The 27651-nt window shown below is 43.3% G+C and overlaps 1 protein-coding gene across 1 annotated transcript in view; it reads right to left on the bottom strand.

The window, feature by feature from the left end:
- Nucleotides 1-26386, bottom strand: part of LOC144504874 (uncharacterized) — a 45935-nt gene extending 19549 nt beyond the window's left edge. Inside the window, exons 1-4 of the mRNA XM_078230625.1 lie at nt 26311-26386; nt 14180-14434; nt 4961-5071; nt 4288-4432 (exon numbers count right to left, since the gene is read on the bottom strand). Coding sequence (XP_078086751.1) covers nt 4288-4432; nt 4961-5071; nt 14180-14434; nt 26311-26386 — 587 coding nt within the window. The remainder of the gene's footprint in view (nt 1-4287; nt 4433-4960; nt 5072-14179; nt 14435-26310) is intronic.
- Nucleotides 26387-27651: the final 1265 nt, after the last annotated feature.

Genomic DNA, 27651 nt, shown 5'->3' with positions numbered 1-27651 from the left:
GAAAGTGGCAATGCAGGTGGAGAAGGTAGTCAAGAAGGCATACGGCATGCTTGCCTTCATCGGCCGGGGCATTGAGTTTAAAAATTGGCAAGTCATGTTGCAGCTTTATAGAACCTTAGTTCGGCCGCACTTGGAATATAGTGTTCAATTCTGGTCGCCACACTACCAGAAGGATGTGGAGACTTTGGAGACGGTACAGAAAAAATTTACCAGGATGTTGCCTGGTATGGAGGGCATCAGCTATGAGGAGAGGTTGGAGAAACTTGGTTTGTTCTCACTGGAACGACGGAGGTTGAGGGGTGACCTGATAGAAGTCTACAAGATTATGAGAGGCATGGACAGAGTGGATAGTCAGAAGCTTTTTCCCAGGGTGAAATTACTAGGGGGCAGAGGTTTAAGGTGTGAGGGGCAAGGTTTAAAGGCGATGTACGAGATAGACTTTTTACACAGAGGATGGTGGGTGCTTGGAACTCGCTGCTGGGGGAGGTAGTGGAAGCAGATACGACAGTGACTTTTAAGGGGCGTCTTGACAAATACATGAATAGGATGGGAATATAGGGATATGATCCCCGGAAGGGTAAGGGGTTTTAGTTAAGTCGGGTAGCATGGTCGGTGCAGGCTTGGAGGGCCGAAGGGCCTGTTCCTGCGCTGTAATTTTCTTTGTTCTTTTGTTCTAGAAGGAGCTCCCTAGGATCTGATTGCCCATGAACCAATGATCCATCTCAGTGACTTCGGTTGAGGGATAAATATTAGTGATTTAGGGAACACATTTAAGGCTGTGTTGGACACACATAGGAGGCACTTCAGCTCGGGATTAGCAAAATAACTATGACTCGGCAAATAATGCACTAACAACTTGTTTTATGCCCAAGAAATAAATATATGAAATAACAGTCTTCTAATGCACTAAACATATAGTAACAAGACATTTGGCCAATATGGCACACTATCAAGGCAACTCACAACCAAATGTCTTTGACGTTGAACATTTTGAACAGAAAATCAAAAGACTAAATACTAAAGGTTGTCTCTCTAGTTAACTACACTGAGAAGCACTTGAGAAAAACAGGAAGCTGGGTGGCACGGTAGCACAGTGGTTAGCATTGCTGCCTCACAGCGCCAGGGACCTGGGTTCGATTCCCAGCTTGGGTCACTGTCTGTGCGGAATTTGCATGTTCTCCCCGTGTCTGCATGGGTTTTCTCCGGGTGCTCCGGTTTCCTCCCACAGTCCGAAAGACATGTTGGTTAGGTGCATTGGCCTAACTAAAATCTCCCTCAGTGTACCTGAACGGGCGCCAGAATGTGGCAACTAGTGGATTTTCACGGTAACTTCATTGCGGTGTTAATGTAAGCCTACTTGTGACACTAATAAATAAACTTTAAAAGCTGTCAGAGCTGCTGGAGTTAGCAATGTCACAATTGCCTGCAGAGTCCAGAGCTATTGAAATTGAGTCTGCCAATAGTAACTACCAAAGTTCAACCTCTGTGAACATTGTTCATCACTCACATGCCAGCAAATCACCTGCAAAGCAGCAACAAATTCTTATGAATAGAGTTGCAACTTGTCCAAATAATGATTCCATTGTGGCAGTGCTTGCCCACAACAGATTAAGTGTCTTCCTGCCGGCAAACAGTGGATAATTGTGGCTAGTGGATAATTCAACCACTTTGCTCATGTTTGAAGCTCATCAGCAAAATAAACTACTCCCAACAGAAGGGTGCCAGGTAGGGTTACAGAATGTAGCTAATGTAGAGGCTACATTCCTGAATATACATTGTGCTCTCTTTCAGGCACAACAAACAGCCACTTACAACAGTGACCACTGGTTGTTCAGACATAGATGCTCTCATAGATACAGGAACACCTGTCAATGTCATGGGAAACAAAACATTTAACGTTCTCTGCACACCACGCAATACAAAAATGTTCCCCTACAACAGCCACAAACCACTGAAAGTTCTTGGGACTTTTGAAACACTCATTCTCTTATTCAAGGCACGAGAATGAACATATTCTATGTTATATAAGACCACAAGATATAGGAACAGAATTAGGCCATTCGGCCTATCAAGTCTGCTCCGCCATTCAATCATGGCTGATATGATTCTCATCCCCATTCTCCCCGTAACCCTTGATCCCCTTATTGATCAAGAACCTATCTATCTCTGTCTTAAAGACACACAATGACCTGGCCTCCACAGCCCTCTGTGGCAATGAGTTCCACAGAGGAACAGATCTGCACATGACTGCAGTCACTATGAATTGATAATTCTATATTAACAATTTTGTACATATGATCCATATCAACCACTGCCTAGCTAAAGATGAAAAAAAACTCAAGTGACAAATTTTGAACTCCTGAAAGAGATTGAGTACCAGCTACACGGCACTGTTAGCTTGGAGACCAAATAGTTTGTGACTGTATCCTAAGCTCATGACCCTTAGAGTTAGGTAGCTCACCCTATGAGGAAACCATCTGTTGTGAGAGTGAGAATCTGTAAACTGAACATGCTCCAGGATTACAAGAGCAAGGTGAATTTTGGTTTATCGCTGGGTCTGGTACATCAGAAAATGCTTGGGGATCATTAAACTAAAAGGTGGAAATCGCAACACAAATCAGGCATCTGGGATCACAAATATAGTCATCGACCCCCAAGGACTGTAAATAACATATCAGCAGAATCATATATCACGATGTTGCAATGTGGAACTGAAACTGGGTGGCCTTGAAATCAGATAGCAGACATGTTCAGAAATGCTCAGAACAGGTACTTACAAAGCTTAGATTTTGCAAATGTTTCATTTGGGACCTTTCCACCTTGGCATCTGACTTCCACAGATAAGTAAACCTGGTTCTTCACACAAAGTTTGCAATAATAATCCAATTTTACACTAAAAGCCAATTGTTAGTTCTCAGTTTAGCACTGGAAAAAAGGAGTGGCATGGATGGAAGACCTTGAGATGGGAGGGTTGTGCAGAAAGCGACCCTCATTACGTTGAGATGGGAGGGGACCGGCAATGCGAGTTACAGAGCTCTGAGTCAGGGCAATGAAGCGAGTCAGCAAGGAAGGAAGCTGAGCTGCAATCAAAGAAAGGCATGTTTTGGGATCAAGGCCAGTTTTAGAATTAGAGAATCATAAAACAAAACAGCGTCAGTTTGGTCCATTGACTCTTTTTCAGCTCTTTTGACATCCCACTCTCTTATCTATCTCATCTCCCTGCATTATTTTCTCCTTCAAGTATTATCCAATTTCATTTGAAAGCTACCAGTGAATCTTTTTCCAGCACCCTGTCAGGCAGTGCAGTTGAAATCCTGGTCACTCATTGAATAAAAAAGCTTTTTCCTCATATTTATTTTTTGCCAATCATTCTATATCTGTATCAATCCTTGGTTTTGATTCTTCAGTCATTGAATCATAGAAATCATAGAAACCCTACAGTGCAGAAGGAGGCCCTTCGGCCCATCGAGTCTGCACCGACCACAATCCCACCCAGGCCCTACCCCCACATATTTACCCGCTAATCCCTCCAACCTACGCATCTCAGGACTCTAAGGGGCAATTTTTAACCTGGCCAATCAACCTAACCCGCACATCTTTGGACTGTGGGAGGAAACCGGAGCACCCGGAGGAAACCCACGCAGACACGAGGAGAATGTGCAAACTCCACACAGACAGTGACCCGAGCCGGGAATCGAACCCAGGACCCTGGAGCTGTGAAGCAGCAGTGCTAACCACTGTGCTACCGTGCCGCCCCCAGGACAGCTTATCTTCATTCTATCTAAACCTTTCATGCTTTCAAACAACTCAATCATCTCGAATAGGGTTGGGCATGGGAATACAGCCAGGAGAAGAGCAGATCTGAGTACCAAGCCCACAAAAAGGATGTGGGTTAGATCAGATCACCTTGCAGACAAAATTAATAGTTACCATTGGGTCACCTACCATTGATAGGCCTTCATTAACAGTAGGATAATTAATTACAAGTTACCATTCCGCTACATATCTCAAACTGAAGTATTCAGGTGGTATTCCAGACACAAGGCTGGAATTTTACCACCATTTCTGGGGCGCAGCTTGCAAAACGGAATTCTCTGTTGGCCTCGGGTGGCGTTTTACGAGCCTCGCCTGAGCGAGGTCGTAAAATATCGGCCAAGAAAGGTATTACTTCAAGGTATGACCAAATAGCAACTGAGAAAAGACACATGACAAATAGGAAATGGAAACAAATAAAAGGCTTTTAGTGTTATAAAAGAACATTCAACATGAGGCATGCTTTACTCTTACCTTTCCTCGAGACCTCCTGTTTTCTTGGCATTTCTCTTAATTCCAAATGGAGTGACAGCTCGTTGCTCTGTTCCTAGTTCAGTTTTCTCCTCTTTGATTGGTGCAAGATTTCTCAGACAGGTTTCATCCTCAGGAATACTCTCATCTACAGAAATGGCAGAATTTAATTCAGACAAGTTTCATCTGTTTTTATACAGAGAAACACGCTGGTTTTTTCACCAGAAACAACGCTGCCACTTTTTGGTAAGATTCCCCCAATGTCTCCAGGTCCCTGAACACCTTGATTTTAAAATGTTCATCCTTGTGTTCAAATGCCTTCACAGCACTCGCTATACCAACCCTAACCCTAAAACCTTCCTCCAAGCTTGGCTCTTTTCACATTCTTACGTCCTCCTTCCTATTAATAGCCATGTTTACAGCTGTCAAGGCCCTAAGCTATGGAATTTTTACCTGCTGGGTCAGTCTACTGGCAGCACCAATAGAATGAGAAGAGGCATTTCCATGTGCCCTGAAGTAGCTCTGTGTAATCACAGACTCCTTTCGTATAAATGCAGGTGGCATGGGAATATGCCCAGGAATGGATGAGAAGCGTATTATTTTGTTCTATAAAAGGGAGAGTACCATAAGAAAAAAGTTCTGGATTTTCCTTTGCCGTCAATTGTTTTTATCTTACCTACACTTGTTTCTGCCTCCTCCATTGGTGATTCCTGCCTGGTAATCTGTTTCTCAGGATTCACGTTGGATGAACTGTTCACCAAAACAGAATTTTCAGCAGTTGAATCACCTGTCACACAAAGCACAAAGTGATTGCTAGCAAGAATGTTAAAGGACATGTTTATCGGTATTTCAACTTATTAACTGACAGAATAAAAGAAAATCCAGCCTCATGCTCATTAAATTAATAGAAAAGTTTGAACATTTATATCCCCAAGCATCAGTCCAAAGATGTGCAAGTTGGGTGGATTTGATTTGATTTGATTTATTATTGTCACATGTATTATGTGACAATTTATTATTGTCAGATGTAATACTGTGAAAAGTATTGTTTCTTGCACGCTATACAGACAAAACATACCGTTCATAGAGAAGGAAATGAGAGAGTTCAGAATGTAGTGTTACAGTTAAAGCTAGGGTGTAAAGAAAGATCAACTTCATGCAAGATAAGTCCATTCAAAAGTCTGACAGCAGCAGGGAAGAAGCTGTTCTTGAGTCGGTTGGTATGTGACCTCAGACTTTTGTATCTTTTTCCCGAAGGAAGAAGGTGGAAGAGAGAATGTCCGGGGTGCGTGGGGTCCTTAATTATGCTGGCTGCTTTGCCGAGGCAGCGGAAAGTGTAGACAGAGTCAATGGATGGGAGGCTGGTTCGCATGATGGATTGGGCTACATTCATGACCTTTTGTAGATCCCTGTGGTCTTGGGCAGAGCAGGAGCCATACCAAGCTGTGATACAACCAGAAAGAATGCTTTCTATGGTGCATCTGTGAAAGTTTGTGAGAGTCGCAGCTGACATGCCAAATTTCCTTTGTCTTCTGAGAAAATAGAGGCGTTGGGTGGGCTTTCTTAACTATAGTGTCGGCATTGGGGGTTGTTGGTGATCTGGACACCTAAAAACTTGAAGCTCTCGACCTTTTCTACTTTGTCCCTATTGATGTAGACAGGGGCATGTTCTTCTTTACGCTTCCTGAAATTGATGACAATCTCCTTCGTTCTGTTGAAACTGAGGGAGAGATTATTGTTGCCACACCAGTTCACCAGATTCTCTATCTCATTCCTGTACTCTGTCTCGTCATTGTTTGAGATCCGACCCACTACGGTGGTGTGGTCAGCAAACTTGAAAATCGAATTGGTGGGGAATTTGGCTGCACAGTCATAGGTGTATAAGGAGTATAGTCGAGTGAGAACACAGCCTTGTGGGGCACCGGTGTTGAGGATGATCGTGGAGGAGGTGTTGTTGCCTATCCTTACTGATTGTGGTCTGTGGTTTAGGAAGTTCAAGATCCAGTCGCAGAGGGAGATGCTGAGGCCCAGGCCATGGAGTTTGGGAATGAGTTTCTCCAAATAATAGTGTTGAAGTCTAAATAGGAGTCTGACATAGGTATCCTTGTTATCTAGGTGTTCCAGGGTTGAGTGCAGGGCTAGGGAAATGGCGTCTGCTGTGCACCTGTTGCAGCAGTAGGCAAACTGTAGTGGATCCAGGTAGTCCGGGAGGCTGGAATTGATTCGTGCCATGACTAAACTTTCGAAGCACTTCATAATAATGGATGTCAGAGCCGTAGGCCGATAGTCATTAAGGCACACTGCTTGGTTTTTCTTAGGTATCGGGATGATAGTCGTCTTCTTGAAGCAGATAGGGACCTCAGATTGTTGTAAAGTTAGGTTGAAGACGTCTGTGAATACCCCCGCCAGCTGATCCGCACAGGATCTGAGCGCTCATCCGGGTACCCCATCCAGGCCAGTTGCTTTCTGTAGGTTGACCTTCAAGAAAGCTGCTCTGACATCTGCAATGGTGACCTCAGTTCGTCCAGGGCTTCCAGGGTGGAGGGCATGCTCTCGCTGACCTCTTGCTCAAAATGGGCGTAGAATCCATTGAGCTCTTTTGAGTTTAGATTTAGCTGAACCCAGGCACCTGGAGAGAGAGTGGGCAGGATCTTGAGTCCACGGGACCAGCAGCAGGAGTTCAATATCCGGCGAAACCCGAAGTCCCTCCGATCTTTGCCATCCCTCTCCACCGACATAATCAAATTCACACCCACAATGGCCTGAACCTGATTTACAGACATTGAAATACATTTCCATCGGATGAAAGACCACGCCCCAAACCAAATATTGAGCCCCCACTGTATTTTCAAACTATGCTGACGTGACGTGAATCTGTCGTGGGGATTCCCCCAGGGATGTAAAGGTGATCAGACCAAAAGGTAATCTCCCCCACACCCCACCACAGAGGTCTCAGGGGTTCCCATGCCCCTTTCTGCGATCAGAGCTGGCATTGAACCCACTCTCCCATCACAGCGGACCTTTACCATCCCCCAAACTTCCGCAGTCAGAGCCAGCATTCACCATCCCCCCACCCTGATCAGAGCCAGCATTTACCAACACCTCCCCCTCCCTCACTCCGTGATCAGTGTTGGCATTCACCACCCCGCCTCCCCATCACCCAGCCCTTTGTGATCAGAGTAAGCATTCGTCCCTCCAAACAGTCAAGGCCAGCAACCCCCCTTGGCCCTAAACATTGTCAGCATCACCAGCTCCCACTAGGGTTCACCCCGGCATTGCCCCCGGCAGTGCCAACCCGTGGTGGGGGTAATGCCAGGCCACTGCTGAGCCATGTCCCTCTCCCCCAGGGTCTCTCCTCACCTTTACACCAGGTTCATATCTGGGTGAACCTGTTGTAAACGATGCCGATCTGACATCACGTCTGTGAGGTTTAAAATTATGGTCAATATCTGCCAGGGGGTGTTTAATAATATTAAAATAAATTAAAAATGTAACGTATTGGAATGAGGTTCACACGCACATCATCATCGACGAAAATCCAAAATTGCAATCTCAGTGGTGAGATTCACGATTCCCGGATTTCACCAGATCTTGAGCCACCGCCGGCATCCCCGTGGATAGCAAGAGTGGGCTCGAGATCCCACCAGTGGTCTCACCAATGCCCTGTATAACTGAAGTATGACATCCTTACTTTTATGTTCCATTTCTCTCATAATAAAGGATAGCATTCCATTAACCTTATTAATTACTTGTTGTACCTGCATACCAACTTTTTGTGACTCACACATGAGAACACCTCAATCCCGCTGCACCTCCGAATCCTGCGTTCTCTGCGTGAGTATACTCTGCTTTCTTATTCTTCCTGCCAAAGGGAACAACTTCACATTTTCCCACATTATACTCCATTTGTCAGATGTTTACCCACTCATTCAACCTATCTATATTTGCTGCAACCTCCTCTTCACAACATACTTTCCTACCCCTATCTTTGAGTTCTCTGCAAATTTAGCTACCTTGCCTTCACTTTCCTCATCTAAATCATTAACATAAATTATGAAAAGTTGAGGCTCCAGCAGACATCTGCAGGACTCCACTCGTCACATCCAGCCATTCAGAAAATGACCCATTGATGCATACCTTCTGTTTTCTGCCAGCCAGCCAATCTTCTCTCCACGCTAATATGTTACCCCTACACCATGAGCTTTTATTTTCCACAATAATTTTTGATGTGGTACCTTATCAAATGCATTCTGAAAATCCAAGTGCAGAACGTCTGCAGACTCACTTTTATCCACAGCACATGTTAAGGCTTCTGTATCTGTTACAGGTCCAGTAGGCAAACTGAGGATTGTTCAGAAACAGTCCCAATATGCGTCCACTTTAAACACCAAATTACTAGAAGCTGGCACAGCATATTTCATTTCTAATTCCCTTTCTCTGTACTTTCAGCATGCTCTACAACAGCAGAGTAATTTATTTTCTTCATGTTTATGATCAAGATAACAATACCAGGCAACAGTTCACTTTATATGTTCCCATTTAGTGACAACATTAAGCTAGCACGGATCAGTTCCAAGCCAGAGGCCCATCCATATTGTTGAAAGTCAGAATTAGAACAGAACCTTCCACTGCATTAATTTTATTCCTTTCAATTCTTTGTTGTGTAGCTTGTCGCAGTGAGGTTGGACATCTTTTGCTCACTGTTGTAAAACCTTCATTCAAAACAGTCCATTGTGTACAACTCTCAGAACATTTTCTACCTTGCTACCTTTCAGATGTTAGTTTATATTTTCATTCCCAGTACTGAAGCTTTATATAGTGCGTTTCATTAAAGAAATTACTTTTGGAGTGTAGTCACTGTTGTTAGGTAGGCAAACACAACAGACGTGATTCACAAACATTACAAGATGAACAAGGGTTATCGTTTTTTGTTGGTAATGGTTGAGGGATAAATATTGGTTAAGTTCTATCCTACGTTCTTATGGATCTAGAACTAGGACACATTTAAAAATAAGGGGTCTCCCATTTCAAACGGAGAAGAGGGGAAAATTTATTTTTTCAGAAGGTCAATAGTCTCTGGAGTTCTCTTTCACTAAGAGCAATGGAGGCTGGGTCATTGAATATATTCAAGGCTGAGGTGGACAGATTTTTGATCAACAAGGATTCAAGGGTTACAAGGGACAGGCAGGAAATTGGAGTGCAGGTCACCATCAGATTAACTGTGATTTTACTGAATGGCAGAGCCAGCTCGATGGGCTGAATAGCCTACTCCTACTTCTTAAGATGCTATGATCAAAAACCAAGGAATAGATAAAGGAAAAAAAAATAACAGTCTCAGCCATGATCTCATTGAATGGCATTAGACAATCAAATATACAAAATGAACTGGTTGCATGATGCATGTTCATGATAGGATGAGACCAAAAAAAGATGGGCTCTTTAATTTTAAAGCTTTAAGGACCTTTAAATAGGTTATACTACATATCCAGAGGCTGAAGAACGTTGAGACTGAGTGGACATTTTCTTCCCTTGCTCATTCCCATGCATGCAATTCATGAGAGCACCGTTGCACACACTCTAGTTAGGCAATCTGTTTGAAGAGGCAACTTGTTGTCAGCATTCTAACATAAAATCCTCTTCAGTTTTTAAATCCTCAAGTACCAACTTGATTTTCTTCAGGTATCCAAATAAATATTAGAATGTTAAAACATTTTGATCAGCACCAGATTCCTAAGGTCCAGAGTCATTGATCTCTCTTATAAATAGATGTTACCTCCCATAAGAGTTTATTTGTACTGTTCTATATCCAGATGCTACTTTTATAGTTTCACAAGCTTCCTTTGGAAAATAATATGAAGTAGTGGAAGGACTTGAAGGGTGATTGGTAATCTGACAGAGGAACCTTCCTTCCATGGCTTTACACTTCTACCAACCAGTTCATATGGTGTTGGTTCTTATATAGCAGGAGTATTTCACGGACTTTCACAATCCATAAAATGAGGTGATGGTGTGGCAAATGAAATTTAACTCAGCATTCTGTTGCAAAGAGGACACAATTCTTTTGCCACTGCACCTTGTTTCCAGTGTTGGTGGGCCACAACAGCATTTTAAACATTTATGCAACTTTCTTCACTTTATATCTCCTGGGCATTCATATCATGCAGTATCTTGCCAGCTATGAAGTTTCCATCTTGGGGTATCCAAATTTTTCTAATTCAACTCTTAGTTGGTTAGAAAAATCATCCTCTACATTATCATTATCGCAGTTGTCGTCCCAGACCATTTTTCTTTCTGGGAAAATAATTGTTCTGAACCTCCTGTGTGTCCTCCATGAATACCTCACACTGACACTGCTTTATCTTTAAGTCGCTGTTTCCAATCCACTTTTGCCAAATCGTATGTCACCTTAGTAAAATTAGCCTTTCCCAGTTTAAAACTTTTAATCTTGATCCATCTTTGTCCTTTTTCATGGCTGTGCTAAATCTAATTAAATGATCTCCTACTGATACCCCTTCCACCTGCCCAGCTTCACTTCTTGAAACTAAATCATTCAGCTTGCTATATACCAGCAAATAAAATTCTCCTGAATCCACTTTAAGAATATGGATCCTCTATATCGTTTACATTGCTTTAACTTGGTTAATATTAGGGTTGAAATCTCCAACTATTATTGTGCTATTGTTACTGCATTCCTCAGCAATTCCCCCACAGATTTGCTCTTCTATCTCCCTTTGGCTGTTTGGTGATTAGTATACTCCTAGCAATGTGATTGTCCCTTTTTTGTTCTTCAGTAATTATTAATGATGCAGAAAATGTACATGAAATAGACATGGAATAGAAATCACAGAATGGTCAAATTTAACATGATCAGAAGTCAAGAATTAACGATTAGCAATCAGGTATAATTTTTAAGGGATAACTTCAAAGAAATAAGTGGTTATAAATGCAAATGGATTGTTAGGGAAGTTGTTCAATAATACTTCAGCTGAAGACAAGTGGAGCACCTTCAGGGTATAACGTTAAGCATGCAGGATAGATATATACTAAAGCTAAACAGGCTCCCAAAACAATCACGATCCTAATTAGATTAATAAACAAATTAAAAGTGAGTTACAAAGAGGAAAAATTACCTCTACAAATTCTGTAGTCACAAAGGGGAAGGATGCCAGTAAGGATACACAGAAACATGTGAAGCAAAAATATCAAAGAAACCAATGTACCTAGAAAAAGCTATACAACTGAGGCTAAACATAACAATAGGGTGGCACTGACAGATGAAGTGAAGGCCATAAAATATGTAAATAACTTTAAAACTGAGGCTGAGTAAAAAATAGTAAATATTCTGAATTCCTATTTCCTCCAATTATTTACAAGAGAAAACTCAAGCAAAGTTTATGACTTTTATACCAATGACATGGAAGCTCTAGATAGGCTAAGAGTTCAAAACAAATAATTCACCATGGATAAACTATAAGTATACTGAGAATCTATAGGAGATTTGTGAAGCAACTTTGGAGAACTACCGTAAGATTGGAAACAGGTTAAAATGGTGTCCATGTCCAAACAGGGTGAGGAATCATACACATCGAATAACAACACGTCATTAGTCTTACATATATTCAACGTTAATTAATGGAATTTGTTAACAGGAGCAAACTTGAAGTTTCTATGTAAAACAAACCCTGGTACATAGGAGTCAGCATGGATTCAGAAGAGGAGGATCCTCCTTCACCAATCTCTTTGTCTTATTTGAGGAAGGAACAACTAAAGTGGACCTTGAAAAAACCCAATATGCAATGCCGTGTACTTAGCTTTCCAAAAATCTGTGGACAAAGTTTCACATAAAAAATTATTAGTCACACCCAAACCTGTGGAAATTCAAGAAAAATCATAGAAATGGTTTTTAAAAATTGGTTGAAGAGTAGGAAATGATGGGTACTTATTAGCAGCTATGGGGTGGAGTGGGGAATGGTGGTAAGAAGAATTGAGTGTGGTGCCTTTGAGCTTAGTGGTAGGATCACTACAGTTTCTAATTTACATGACGTGAATTAAGAAAATCATTGCAAAGAGGTCAAATGTTTAGAAGGGACAATGTAATCTGACTAGACAACACAGAATAAGATGGGAAATGATACATAACTGAACAGAACAATGCCAGATGAAATTCAATGCACACAACTATACATAGGGAAAAAAGTAAGACATGTATTCTATGATTGGTGTTAAAATAGCTAAAACTGAAAGTATTGGTAGTCTCAGCATTAAAAACATTCAACCAATAAACAAAGCCAATACAATACTAAACAACTGAATAAAGGTCCGGCAACATAGTGATCAAACTTTATTCACCTTGAATATTGTACCCAGCGCCAGCAGCCAAGGAACAAAGGAGGCATTTATATGTTGGAGCTGAGGCAGGGAAGATCCATGAGGTTGATCCCTTGTGTAGGAATCTGAGTTATGGGGAAACACTGGAGAAACCTGGACTTTACAGCCTTGAAAGGAGGTGTCTGTGAGATGATCTTCGAGAAATATACAGGAGTATTGTGGACATGGAAAAAAGGCACCCAGAAATTATTCTAAATTAAGCTGTGGGTGTAGGACAAGGGGACACAAGTTTAATCTAGTAAAAAAAGTAATTAAAAACTGATATCAAGAAATTCTTCTTCACAATGAAAAACCTGGAAGCATTTAGCATTTGGATGCTATAACTGGAGGATCTGCTGGCTAGAAAACCAGCTCACATTGTCAATCAGCTGGTGAGATCTAACATTTCTATTTTAGCACTAACATTTTTTACTGCCATCAAAAGTATACCAAGCAAACTGCAGTATGTGCCAGTGACTGCGGAGAGCCCACCAATGCAGTTGTGCATGATTGCTTACCAGAAACACAATCCATCTTGAAATTGTGTGACATTTCTGGGGCATCTGTGTCAGAATGCCAGTGAGAAAATTCTTGTGAAAAGTGGCATCACCTCTCGTGAATGATTACTCCGTAGCTATGCATTAAATAAAATTCATCTATTTGATCTCAATAAACTGGGTTTTGCTCTCACCATGGTTATGGGTGGACATCCTTCTCCTCTATCCCATTATTAAACGACAAGATTAACTCGTGAATCTACTGTTAAAGTCCTCTTTTGGAGAAGATCCCCATAAAAAATAGTCATCGAGCCAGCCTCACCTTCTTTCTCCATTTCATGCATTTAAATTGAGTGCAAAAATATATTTCCCATGACACAAATAAGAGTATTTGCCCTGTCTCACATTATACTCCCAGTATCCCAGGGGCGGCACAGTTGCACAGTGGTTAGCACTGCTGCCTCACAGCGCTAGGGACGTGGGTTCGATTCCGCCCTTGGGTGACTGTCTGTGTGAAGTCTGTACATTTTTCCTGTGGGTTTCCTCTGAGTACTTCGATTTCCTCCCACAGTCCAAAGATGTGCGGGTCAGGTGGATTGGCCATGCTAAATTGCCTGTTAATGTCCCAAGATGTGTAGGTTGGTGGGGGTTTGCGGAGTAAATGCATGGTGTTAAGGAATAGGGTGGGGATGATTATTTGAAAAGTAACAACGTGCAGGGTTATAGGAAGAAGGCAGGAGAATGGCACTAGGTGAATTGCTCTTTCAAAGAGTCAGTGCAGACTCGATGGGCCAAATGGCCTGCTTCTGCACTGTAGGGATTCATGCATTTAAACACTGAACTGAAGCTCTTTACACAAAATGGATTAGAATCCAGCAATATAAATCTCCACTCGATGTACTGACTCCCACTCCACCACTCTCAATCAGTCTGACTAGCCTTGCAGAATAGAACATTTGCCTTGTTGTTCCTCAGCTAAGATTATTTCCATTTACTTCAATTCTGAAGTGCAACCTCTGTGAATAACTAACCTGTGTCTTGAGATGGATGGAGCTGCATTACTGTCTGAATAGGGTAGCTGTTAATCGGTGGTGCTGAAGATGAACTTTGCTGTGCCGATGATTGGACGATTTGGACCAGTGGAATGCAAAATGATCCTTTAGCATTCGAAGAACTTTCATTAGCAGATGGACCAGGGAATTGAAAAGTAGTTGTATTGACTCCTGGAGGCAGGGCTGCGGTGATACTACTCAATGGAGATGAGAATCCTACCGGCAATGTAAAACCTGCAATAAATACAAAATAGCATTATAGAAAGAAAAAATGCATTCATATAACATCCTTCATGACCTCATACCACCCCAAAGTGTGTCACAGAGTATAAAATGTTTTTGAACTATTGTACACTTCCGAAATGCAGAAGTCAAAATGTATTTTATTCATTGGAACCTTGAAGGAAGAGTTCTGAACAGACTTTTTCAAAAATTACAGGGCAAGAGAGAGTCATGAAACATTGATTGACAGGGGCAGTTAGAAAATTCTTCACACATTTTGCTCATTAGGACATGAAATGCTTTACCATAAATTACTATTAAGGTAGAGATTCCAGCATCATTTATACAGAAATGTTTGAAAAGAAAGAACGGATTAGGCTAGTGTTCAAGCTGAAGGGCCTGAAAGCTGCAATTTCCCTTACTCTATGGGGGCGATCTTGAGCCCATGCTCGCCGTCTGTGCAAATGCCAGCTGGGGCTCAAGATCTGGAGGAGAGGGACATGGCCAGGCAGTGCCCTGGCAAGGCCTCCAGGCATAGAATCTGGCAGATGGAGTATAATGTTAACAAGTGCGAGGTTATTCACTTTGGAAGAAATAATAGCAAATTGGATTATTATCTAAATGGAAAGAAATTACAACATGCTGCTGTGCAGAGGGACCTGGGGGTACTTGTGCATGAGACGCAAAAACCCAGTCTGCAGGTGCAACAGGTGATCAAGAAGGCAAATGGGATGTTGGCCTATATCGCAAGGGGGATAGAATATAAAAGCAGAGATGTCTTGCTGCATCTGTACAGGGCATTGGTGAGGCCGCAGCTGGAATACTGTGTGCAGTATTGGTCCCCTTATTTGCGGAAGGATATATTGGCCTTGGAGGGAGTGCAGAGAAGGTTCACCAGGTTGATACCAGAGATGAGGGGTGTTGATTATGAGGAGAGACTGAGCAGATTGGGTTTGTACTCGTTGGAATTTAGAAGGCTGAGGGGGTATCTTATAGAGACCTATAAGATAATGAAGGGGCTGGATAGGGTAGAGGTGGAGAAATTCTTTCCACTTAGAAAGGAAGCTAGAACTAGAGGGCACAGCCTCAAAATAAAGGGGGGTCAGTTTAGGACAGAGTTGAGGAGGAACTTCTTCTCTCAGAGGGTGGTGAATCTCTGGAATTCTCTGCCCACTGAAGTGGTGGAGACTACCTCGTTGAATATGTTTAAATCACGGATAGATGGATTCCTGATCGGTAAGGGAATTAAGGGTTATGGGGATCAGGCGGGTAAGTGGAACTGATCCACTTCAGATCAGCCATGATCTTATTGAATGGCGGGGCAGGCTCGAGGAGCTAGATGGCCTACTCCTGCTCCTATTTCTTATGTTCTTATGTTCACAGATCGGCACTGCCAGGTTAGCACCATGTCCATGCCAACCTGGCAGTGCCAATGTGTGCCATAGGGCTGGCGCTAGTGGGAGCCTCATGGTGGGAAAGGGGGGAGGTCATTTGTATGTGGTGGTGGCTGGGAGGGGATGGATACATTGCAGTTAGGGGGAAGGGGTTGCCGGCACCGACTGTGGGTGGAGGAGGGTGGGAAAGGGGCCAATGATTGGAGGGTGGAAGGGGAGGTGCTGATGATTGGGGATGGGATGATCGGGGGGTGGGAAGCGGCGGGGGGGGGGGGGGGGGGGGGGGAAGAAATGCCGACTCTGACCAGGGGTGGGAATGGGAGCCCCTGAGACCTCGGTGATGGGCTGAAGGGGGAGATTTATACATGTTCTGACCGCGCTGTCCTTTAAAGATTGCGCCTCGATCTCAGTGTAGCCAGGTTTTGCCAGCATGCTGAGGCCCTGCTCCCCTCCATGATGGTATGAAAACATGGTCCCTTCATTTTTTTTGGCAGAGTGTGTAAGATCTGGAGAAAAAACTGACGTGTAGAGTAACACACCGGTTTTCTTGCCAGAAACACCACTGTCATTTTTTGGTAAGACTCCCCTCTTTGTCATGCCCAGCAGAGGTATATAATATTTATAACTTGGCTCATTGACTGGGCTTGTATGGAAGCTTCTGGAACTGTCCTTTATTTGTTTTAAAAAGACTCCTGAACATGGTTGGCAGGGAGGCATCAGGTGAGCGTTGTTTATTCAAAATGGACTATCAAGCTTCCGGAAAGTTCTGAATGGAATAACCATGGAAGTCTCCCCCGGAATGGGGGCAGCAGAATCCTTAGTGGCATCGTCACTGGACTGGTAATCCAGAGACTCACGGTAAGATTTGGGGATCTGGGTTCAAATCCCACCACAGCAGATTGGGAAATTTGAATTCAATACAAAAAATCTGGAATTATAAATCTAATGATGACCATGAAACCATTGTTGATTGTTGTAAGGACCCATCTGATTCACTGGTATCCTTCAGGGAAGGAAATCTGCCATCCTTACTTAGTCTGACCTACATGTCTCTCTCGATCCACATCAATATGATTGCCTCTCAAATGCCCTCTGAAATGGAGGGCAGTTAGGGATGGACAGTAAATGGCCCAGCCAGCAATGCCCGCACCCCGTGAAATTATTATTTTAAAAAATCTATCTTTCTCCTGAGGAGTATGTGTTCTATTATTCCACTAGATGTCTGGGCTCTCAGCCAATTCCTTTTTTTAAACACATCCCACTTTACACTGTGGTGTTCTCATAGGGGGCATGAGGGGACTGAGGGAATGGGTAGAAGGGCAGAGCTTGGTTTAGAGGGCATGAGGGAGCATAGGAAGTGAGTGGAAGGACAGAGTCTGTCATGGGAGTATGAGGGACATAGGCAGTGGTTCGAAGGGCAAAGCTTAGCCTCGGAGGCATTAGGAAAATGGCACAATTTTTGCTTGGCGGGTGTGGGTACAGGCTGGAGTCAGGCCCATTTCCCACATACAAAGCTCAGAGGCAGCCACAGGGATGGCAAGGATGGTTGTTAGAACCATAGAACCATAGAAAATTACAGCTCAGAAACAGGCCTTTTGGCCCTTCTTGTCTGTGCCAAACCATTTTATGCCTAGTCCCACTGACCTGCACTTGGACCATATCCCTCCACACCCCTCTCATCCATGAACCCGTCCAAGTTTTTCTTAAATGTTAAAAGTGACCCCGCATTTACCACTTTATCCGGCAGCTCATTCCACACTCCCACCACTCTCTGCGTGAAGAAGCCCCCCCTAATATTCCCTTTAAACTTTTCTCCTTTCACCCTTAACCCATGCCCTCTGGTCTTTTTCTCCCCTAGCCTCAGCGGAAAAAGCCTGCTTGCATTCACTCTATCTATACCCATCAAAATCTTATACACCTCTATCAAATCTCCCCTCAATCTTCTACGCTCCAGGGAATAAAGTCCCAACCTATTCAATCTCTCTCTGTAACTCAGCTTCTCAAGTCCCGGCAACATCCTTGTGAACCTTCTCTGCACTCATTCAATCTTATTTACATCCTTCCTGTAACTAGGTGATCAAAACTGTACACAATACTCCAAATTCGGCCTCACCAATGCCTTATATAACCTTACCATAACACTCCAACTTTTATACTCGATACTCCGATTTATAAAGGCCAATGTACCAAAGGCACTCTTTACGACCCTATCCACCTGTGACGTCACTTTTAGGGAATTCTGTACCTGTATTCCCAGTTCCCTCTGTTCAACTGCACTCTTCAGAGTCCTACCATTTACCCTGTAAGTTCTTCTTTGAGACTTCTGTGAGACTTTGTCCCAGTTGTTTTGTTAAATATTAGACCTTCTAGCCCTTACTGTTTATCCCTTCCACCCAGGCTCCATGTCAACCCATGCTCCCTTCATCCACCCTAATGACCCTTCATACCCTCCAGGCCAACTCATAGCACTTTCATGCCCATTCACCCAGGATACACTCTGTACAGAACCAATGAACCTTATAGTGACAATAGCATGTGTGGAAATGCTTAAAAATTCCATTCATAATTTTCTTTAAGAACTACTGCTGCAACAGCCCTATAAAGATGTTCATCAACCAGATCTTTAAAGTACCAATGACAGAAACTATATGCACTTAACACCTCTTTATCTTGTGTAAACATTGAGCCAGTGACAAAATAGGTGACAGGAAAGAGCTTGCAAAGCTATCAATTAAGCAATGCTTGCCTTTGGTGCACCTGTTTTAACAAAGTAAAGCCTTTTTGGATGTCCAACTACAGGCGAAGGTCCCTTTAAATAGCACTAGACAATGACCTGAACCATCCCCCCATAGCCAATTAGCCTTGTGGGTGTGTAATCTCCAGCTGTTACAAAAGGTCAGTGATATAAGAAGAAGCAGAGTGTTGGCAGCAACTCTTCACCTGGTAAGAAATCATAGAAACCCTACAGTACAGAAAGAGGCCATTCGGCCCATCGAGTCTGCACCGACCACAATCCCACCCAGGCCCCACCCCCATATCCCTACATATTTTACCCACTAATCCCTCTAATCTACGCATCCCAGGACACTAAGGGGCAATTTTAGCATGGCCAATCAACCTAACCCGCACATCTTTGGACTGTGGGAGGAAACCGGAGCACCCGGAGGAAACCCACGCAGACACGAGGAGAATGTGCAAACTCCACACAGACAGTGACCCAAGCTGGGAATCGAACCCAGGTCCCTAGAGCTATGAAGCAGCAGTGCTAACCACTGTGCTACCGTGCCGCCCGGTAAGCTCTGATTGAGTGGCTGGTCTCTTGAGCAGACAAAACTGCAGACACACTCTCAACCCACGAAAGGCCTGTTCCTGTTGGCCTTCCTACACAGCAAAACTCAGCAGGGTCAGAGGTTGAGTTTGCAGGTAGCTCCAGATGGGAATTAAGTTAAAATGATCCCCCCCCCCAACCCCCCATTAAGGCCTTGGAGAGAATACAGAGAAGAGTTAGTAGAATAGCATAGGAATAGGAATGCAGTCTTCAGTTATATAGAGACTAGAGAAACGGGAGTTGCTCTCCTTGGAGCAGAGAAGGTTAAATTTAATTAAGATGTCGGGTTTTGGTTGAGTAAACAGAAAAAACACTGTTTCTGAGGGATTGGTAACCAGAGTAACAGATATAAGGTGATTGACAACCAGAGGAACAGATATAAGATGATTGACAAAAGAACCAGACGGGCATAAAGAAACTTCTTTATGCAGTCATGTGTTATGATCTGGAATGCATAGCCTGAAAGCATTTGTGGAAGCAGATTCAATAACTCTCAAAAGGGAACTCAGTTACTACTGGAAGTGAAAATACAGGGAAAGTGCCAGGGGAGTGGAACTAATTAGACAGCTTTGTCAAAGAGCCAGTACAGGTATGAGTCAAGTGGCCTCCTTCTGTGTTGTACCACTCAATAATCCCATTAAAGCAAACCTGCCTTTCTGACAAGCAACAGAAGGAAAAACAATATGAGAATCACATTCCACTTTTAAAAGACTCTTGGCCACTGCTAAGTTTGCAGTCGGTGACCATAGAAATGTAACTCGGGCACTCTTGCAGCCAATGGTTGACTACGTTTCCTCAACTGTTGCATTCAACAATAAACAAGCAATTACAACAACTCAAGTCACAATGCTCTCAGAACTCACATTTTGAGACCAGCAACACAGTATTCAAAGGTATCTCAAAATTATCTAAAGCTATGTAATATTTTTTGATATCTGTAGCTATCCCGTTGATACAAAGAAGTATTTTATCAATAATTTCTAGGCTACATCTTCCACCATAGACTTCACATTGTGTTCCCCTCCATCAGCTCAATAAAATTTGTGGAACATGCCTGGACATGTCACTAACTGTAATTCAGACTGGAAATCACCCAGTTTGTGTTCCAGTTAGTTTAAGACATCTTGCTGTGAAGTTAAACTCTGTTTTAAAGAATGAATCTGAATCTACATGAAGTTTTTGAAAATCTAGTGTCATTATCTGTAACTGAAACTAAAACAACAAATGATATATTACAAACAGAAGTAACTGCGAGTGAAGGTTGGCATGTGGGAACTAATTTTCCTTTGCTTTGTGTCTCAGGAACAATCAGTTTCTGATACAAAGGAAAATGAAAAGAGATTAGAAGCTAGTGCTCCATTCTTTTTACAATTCCTTGAGAGTTTTGAGGGGAGAAATTGAATAAGGCTGAAAGACAGGATGAGGATTATAATGTAAATTAACACGTGCTTGTTTGTTGCAAAGCTTCATGTTGCCTGCTCATTCGTACGATTGTAGCATACAGCCCAGCGCAAAATTCACTGGGCTACACACCTTAGCAGGGGATCAACAATTGTGCAAGGCTAACATCGCTTAAAGCTAGCCTGCACTACTCAATGCCAGCTTGTATTTCTTAAAGGGAAGGTACATCCTGGTTGTAGCAGGCACGCGATGTGACTGGAGATGACTGACTTGCAAGAAGAGTGAAAATGGCTCACTAGGGCAGAGAGCATGATCTCAGATTCTCTAAGGTAGTGTGAACCTTGGTGCAGGAGCATGGACAGAATGAGAGAGTTCCCCTAACCAGATGAGGCCCTCCAGACAGCCATTGAGAAGACAGTGGGAGCATATCCATTGCTGTAACATAAAGGGCAGAATTTTCCCAAAGTGGTTGGTCCTGACAGCGATGAGCAATGCACGTCAGCAGCACACACAACTAACCATAAGACCATAAGATATAGGAGCAGAACCATTCAACCCATCGAATCTGCTCTGCCATTCAATCATGGCTGACAAGTTTCTCAACCTCATTCTCCCACCTTTTCCCTGTAACCTTTGATCGCCTTACCAATCAAGAACCTATCTATCTCTGTCTTAAATATACTCAATGACCTGGCATCCACAGCCTTCTGTGGCAAAGAGTTCCATAGATTCACCACCCTCTGGCTGAAGAAATTCCTCCTCATCTCGGATCTCTCTCGTCTCACTCTGAGGCTGTGCTCTCGGATCCTCGTCTCTCCTACTAATGGAAACATCTTCCCCACGTTCACTCTATCCAGGCCTTTCAGTGTCTGTACGTTTCAACGAGATTCCCCTCATCTTTCTAAACTCCATCGAGTACAGACCCAGAGTCCTCAAACCAGCGGGACTTCCCTGTACGTTTTGATTGGTCTTCCCTGCCCACGGTCCCCTCTATAAATAAAAAAAATCCCTCCCCCTGGCCTGCCACTGAAAGGCCACCTGCGCTGATCTGCAGCCTCCCAACCAGGCTGAGGGTTAATTCATTGTCAGCATTAAATGGTCCTTAATAGGGCACAGGGCACATGAATAGTTAAATTTGCTTCCCATCTCATTGCAGAGGAAAGCCTGTCCAAAGACAATCCCTCTATTGCTAAAATTCCCGACAGCTGAACATGATCGAGGAGCCAATACTGCAAGGCTCCTCCCCCAATTTTATCTCACACCCAGTCAAATTCCACCTCGTGTGGTCCAGCAAAATTCTCCCCAAAGAGGTTAGCTTCAAAGATCTGAATGTGGAAAGAATTTTCATGATCTCATGGGTTTCCTCCGGGTGCTCTGGTTTCCTCCCACAGTCCAAAGATGTGCAGGTTAGGTTGATTGGCCATGCTAAAATTGCCCCTTAGTGTCCTGAGATGCGTAGGTTAGAGGGATCAGCGGGTAAATGTGTAGGGATAGCGGGGTAGGGCCTGGGTGGGATTGTGGTCGGTGCAGACTCGATGGGCCAGATGGCCTCTTTCTGCACTGTAGGGTTTCTATGATTTCTATGTGAATGGACAAGGCCTGTGAATCTTTAAATGACATATCCTTAGGAATGAATCACTGGCTTCACACATTACTCCGTTCACAGAAATGAGAATTATTTTCTCTCAGAAAGTTGCGAGACTTTGGAAATCTCTGCCTCAGAAGGCAGTGGAGGTGGAGTCATTAAATATTTTAAGGCAGATGTAGATAGATTCTTGTTAGGGTATTACCACAGTAACTTCACCACAATGTTAATGTAAGCCTTCTTGTGACACTAATAAATAAAGTTTAAACAAAGGAACCAAAGGTTATCGGGTAAATGGGAACGTGGAACTTGAAACACAAACAGATCATCCATGATCTTATGGAGGGCTGACTGCCTACTTCTGCTCTTATTTTGTATGTTTGTATTTACTTAATGTTCATAGCCGGAAGTCATCCTTCCCATTTAGCACTGTTAGAAGTCTCACATCTACATATCTCAGCTGCACACTCTTCAAAAATGACATTCACATCACCCAAACGTATTGCACCACACTTACTGACACTTTTCATTCTCTTGCAGGACTATGTGGCACATAAATGAAGATACTGGGGCACAGCTGCATGGCCTCATCCTGATAGAGTCATAGAGGTTTACAGCATGGAAACTGGCTCTTCGGCCCAACTTGTCCGTGCTGCCCTTTTTGTTAAACCCCTAAACCAGTCCCAATTGCCTGCATTTGGCCCATATCCCTCTATACCCATCTTACCCATGTAACAGCCTAAATGCTTTTTAAAAGACAAAATTGTACCTGCGTCCAGTACTACCTCTGGCAGCTTGTTCCAGACACTCACCACCCTAACGTGAAAACATTGCCCCTCTGGACCCTTTTGCATCTCTCCCCTCTCACCTTAAGCCTATGCCCTCTAGTTTTAGACTCCCCTACCTTTGGGAAAAGATATTGACTACTTAGCTGATCTATGCTCCTCATTATTTTATAGACCTTTATAAGATCATCCCTAAGCCTCCTACGTTCCAGGAAAAAAAGTCCCAGTCTATCCAGCCTCTCCTTATAACTCAAACCATCAAGTCCCGGTAGCATCCTAGTAAGTCTTTTCTGTACTCTTGCTAGTTTAATAATATCCTTTCTATAATAGGGTGACCAGAACCGTACACAGTATTCCAAGTGTGGCCTTACCAATGTCTTGTACAACATCAACAAGATGTCCCAACTCTTGCATTCAATGTTCTGGCCAATGAAACCAAGCATGCTGAATGTCCCCTTCACCACTCTGTCCACCTGTGACTCCATTTTCAAAGAGCTATGAACCCTAGATCTCTTTGTTCTGTAACTTTCCCCAATGCCCTACCATTAACTGAGTAAGTCCTGCCTTGGTTTAATCTACCAAAATGCATCACTTCGCATTTATCTAAATTAAACTCCATCTGCCATTTGTCAGCCTACTGGCCCAATTGATCAAGATCCAGTTGCAATCTGAGATAACCTTCTTCGCTGTCCACTATGCCACCAACCTTGGCGTCATCTGCAAACTTACTAACCATGCCTCCTATATTCTCATCCAAATCATTAATGTAAATGACAAATAACAGTGGGCCCAGCACCGATCCCTGAGGCACACCACTGGTCATGATGTGGAGATGCCGGCGTTGGACTGGGGTAAACACAGTAAGAAGTTTAACAACACCTGGTTAAAGTCCAGGTCACAGGCCTCCAGTTTGAAAAACAACCCTCTACAACCACCCTCTGGCTTCTGTCATCAAGCCAATTTTGTATCCATTTAGCTACCTCACCCTGGATCCCATGACCTTTAACCTCATGCAACAACCTACCATGCAGTACCTTGTTAAAGGCCTTGCTGAAGTCCATGTAGACAATATCAACTGCACTGCTCTCACCTACCTTCTTGATTACCCCTTCAAAAAACTCAATCAAATTTGAGGCATGGTTTTCCACTCACAAAGCCATGCTGACTGTCCCTAATCAGTCCTTGCGTCTCTAAATGCCTGTAGATCCTGTCTCTCAAAATACCTTCCAACAACTTACCCACCACAGATGTGAGTTCCCAGGCTTTTCCCTGCAGCCCTTTTTAAACAACGGCACAACATTTGCCACCCTCCAATCTTCAGGCACCTCACCTGTGACTATCGATGATACAAATACCTCTGCCAGGGGACCCGCAATTTCCTCCCTAGCCTCCCACAATGTCCTGGGATACACTGCATCAGGTCCCGGGGATTTATCTACCTTGATGCACTTTAAGACTTCCTTCTCTATTATATGTACACTCCTCAAGACACTACTATTTATTTCCCCAAGTTCCCTAACATCCATGCTTTTCTCAATAGTGAATACTGATGAGAAATATTCATTTAGGATCTCACCCATCTCTTGTGGATCCACACATAGATGACTTTGTTGATCCTTAAGAGGCCCTACTCTCTCCCTAGTTACTCTTTTTGCCTTATGTATTTGTAGAAGCTCTTTGGATTCTCCTTTGCCTTATCTGCCAAAACAATCTCATGTCCCTTTTTTGCCCTCCTGATTTCTTGCTTAACTCTACTCCTACACCCCCTATACTCTTCAAGGGATTCACTTCATCCCAGCTGCCTATGCATGTCATGTGCCTCCTTCTTCTTTTTGACCAATATCCCAAGTCATCCAGGGTTCCCTACTTCTAACAGCCTTGCCCTTCACTCTAAGAGGAATGTGCTTGCTCTGAACCCTGGTTAACACACTTTTGAAAGCCTTCCGCTTACCAGACATTCCTTTGCCTTCCCACAGACTCCCCCAATTAACTTTTGAAAGTTTCTGCCTGATACCATCAAAATTGGTCTTGCCCCAATTTAGACTTTTAACTTTTGGGCCAAACCTATCATTCTCCATAGCTATCTTAAAACTGATGAAGGAGACATGAAAACAACTCAGCATCCACAGCTCTCAGGTAGAAAATTCCAGAAATCCACAACCTTCTGAGTGAAGAAATTCTCCTCATCTCAGTGCTCAATGGCCAATTCCTTCTTGTGAGATTGTGACGCCCATGTTCTAGATTTTCCAGACCAATGCAGGCTGAGTGCACAGGCGCAATCATTGTTGACACCTTTCTGGGAGAGGCTGGAGTCATTGTTGTTGTGCATTTCCTACTTTACAATAGCGACTATACTCCAAAAATATTACATTGGACAAAAAGATGTGCAGGTTAGGTGGATTGGCTATGCTAAATTGTCTCTTAGTGTCAGGGGGATTAGCAGGGTAAATATGTGGGGGTACAGGGATAGGTCCTGGGTGGGATTGTTGTTGGTGCAGGCCTGATGGGCTGAATGGCCTCCTTCTGCACTGTAGGGATTCTAAGATTCTATGAAAAAGGGCTTTGAGATGTTTGGTGGTCACGAAAAGTAGGAAACATACACAGGTTTTCTTTCTTTTTCTAAACAGCATACCACACAGCCAGAACCCAACTGAAGCACAACCTCTACACTGAACACGTGTCTGCTCTTTGACAATATCTGCTTTATTTGCTCTCTATACGGCCATCTTGCTGTCACAAAATCAGTCACTATTGACATAAAGAGCATGGTTCTGTCTGCTTGTTCTGAGACGGTCAGCTCACCATTTGTTCTGGAGATTTATTTTATGGCGCTGGCTGAAGCCTCAGCTTTTTGAAAAAGAGACAAAGCAGCAGGTTTTCGTACAGAGTATCCAAATGTTGGTGAAAAAAACAAGGGCATTAGGCCTGAGGCTTCATGCAACACTAGTAACATTGGTGGCATGTTCTACAGCAATACTATGAGCAAGCGGAAAAATTTAAACAATGATCGGCTATTGCCAATATTACACCTATGGTGGACAAAATCCTCTGGTTGTTCACACTGGCAGGATCTTCCGGTCCCATAGATGCCCCACCCCCCCCGGTCACGGGTTTCACAACGGTGTGGGGTGGATTCAATGGAAAAGTCCATTGACAGCGGTGGGAACAGAAGATCTTGCCACCGGCCAACGGCGGGCAGGCTGCCCCCCCAGCACTGAGAAACACACCGTGGAGAGGCCAGAGAATCCCGTCCTATAATTCAGGAAGAATTGTGCAAAATATTGAATTCAGACCGGTTCAATATCAGCTAAGTTTCAGAAGCACAATTCACGTAAAAAGCCTTTTGTATCCAACAGGGAACATTCTGAAGACACTTCAGTAAAAGGCACCAATACCTTGGTTGGTCATAGGCAAGGTGAGCAGCTTGATGAGTTTCTGCTGCTGTTCCATCAGTTGCTGGAGCTGTTCCATTTGATGTTTCAATCGCTGACCCTATTGCTGGTTCTGTACCTGCTGACATTATAGAGAATAGCTTGTTAGGGGACATCTGACTGCAAGTATGTCTTAAACTTTATAGAATCATATTATCACAACACACAAAGAGACTTTTTAGCCCATCAGGCAGGATTTTCCAGCCACACTTGCCCCAAGGTCGGAAAATGCCACCCGAAGTTAACAGACCTTCGCATGGTTCGTGTCCTGCCTGCTACAATTCCTGTGGCGGGCGGGACGGGAAAATTCCACCTTTCATGTCTGCATTGGCTCTGTGAATGAGCATGTTACCTAGTGCCATTATCCTGCCTTCTTCCTATAACCCTGCACAGAGTTTTTTTTCAAATAATCATCTAATCTCTCTGAAATGTCTCAACTGAATCTGTCTCCACCAAACTCTCAGGAAGTGCATTCCAGATCCCAATAACTTGCTGTGTGAAAATGTTTTTTCTCATATTGTTTTTACGTCTTTTACCAAGTAGCTTAAATCTGTATCCTCTGATTCTCAATCCTTTCATCAATGAGAACAGTTTCTCCAAATCTAACCTGGTCTAGGCCCCTCACTGTTTCGAATACTTCAGCCTTCTTTTCTCCAAGGAAAAGAACTCCAATCTATCTTTATAATTGAAGTTTTTTTATCCCTTGGCTCACTCTCATAAACCTCTTCTGCACTTTTTCGAATGCCTTTACATCCTTCCTAAAATGTGGTGCCCAGTACTCCAAGTGAAGTCTAACTAGTATCTTATACAAACTCAACATAACCTTCCTGCTCTTTACTCAATGCCCCTATTAATAAAGCCTAGGATACTGTATGTTTTATTAATTTCTCTCTCAACATGTCCTGCTACCTTTAATAGTTTATGCACATATACACCCAGGTCCCTCCCTCTACCCCCACTTTTATATCGTCTCTGTGTTCTTCCTACCAAAATGAACCACCTCACATTTCTCCGCATTGAACTTAATCTGTCACCTATCTGCCTCTTCAATCAACTTGTCTATGCCCTTTTGAAGTTCTATGCCCATTTGAAGTTGGGCAGCACGGTGGCACAGTGGTTAGCACTGCTGCCTTACAGTGCCAGGGCCGCAGGTTCAATTCCGGCCTTGAGTGACTGTCAGTGTGGAGTTCGTACGTTCTCCCTGTGTTTGCTTGACCTGATGGACTTGTGTTGCTATTCTTGTGAAGTGTCCTGATGGTTGCAAGATGAAAAACTTCGACATGTCTCTTGTTCAGCAATACTGTA

This window comes from Mustelus asterias, chromosome 15 (assembly GCF_964213995.1).
Source record: "Mustelus asterias chromosome 15, sMusAst1.hap1.1, whole genome shotgun sequence".
NCBI lineage: Eukaryota > Metazoa > Chordata > Chondrichthyes > Carcharhiniformes > Triakidae > Mustelus > Mustelus asterias.
This window is presented reverse-complemented; position numbering and strand designations above follow the sequence as displayed.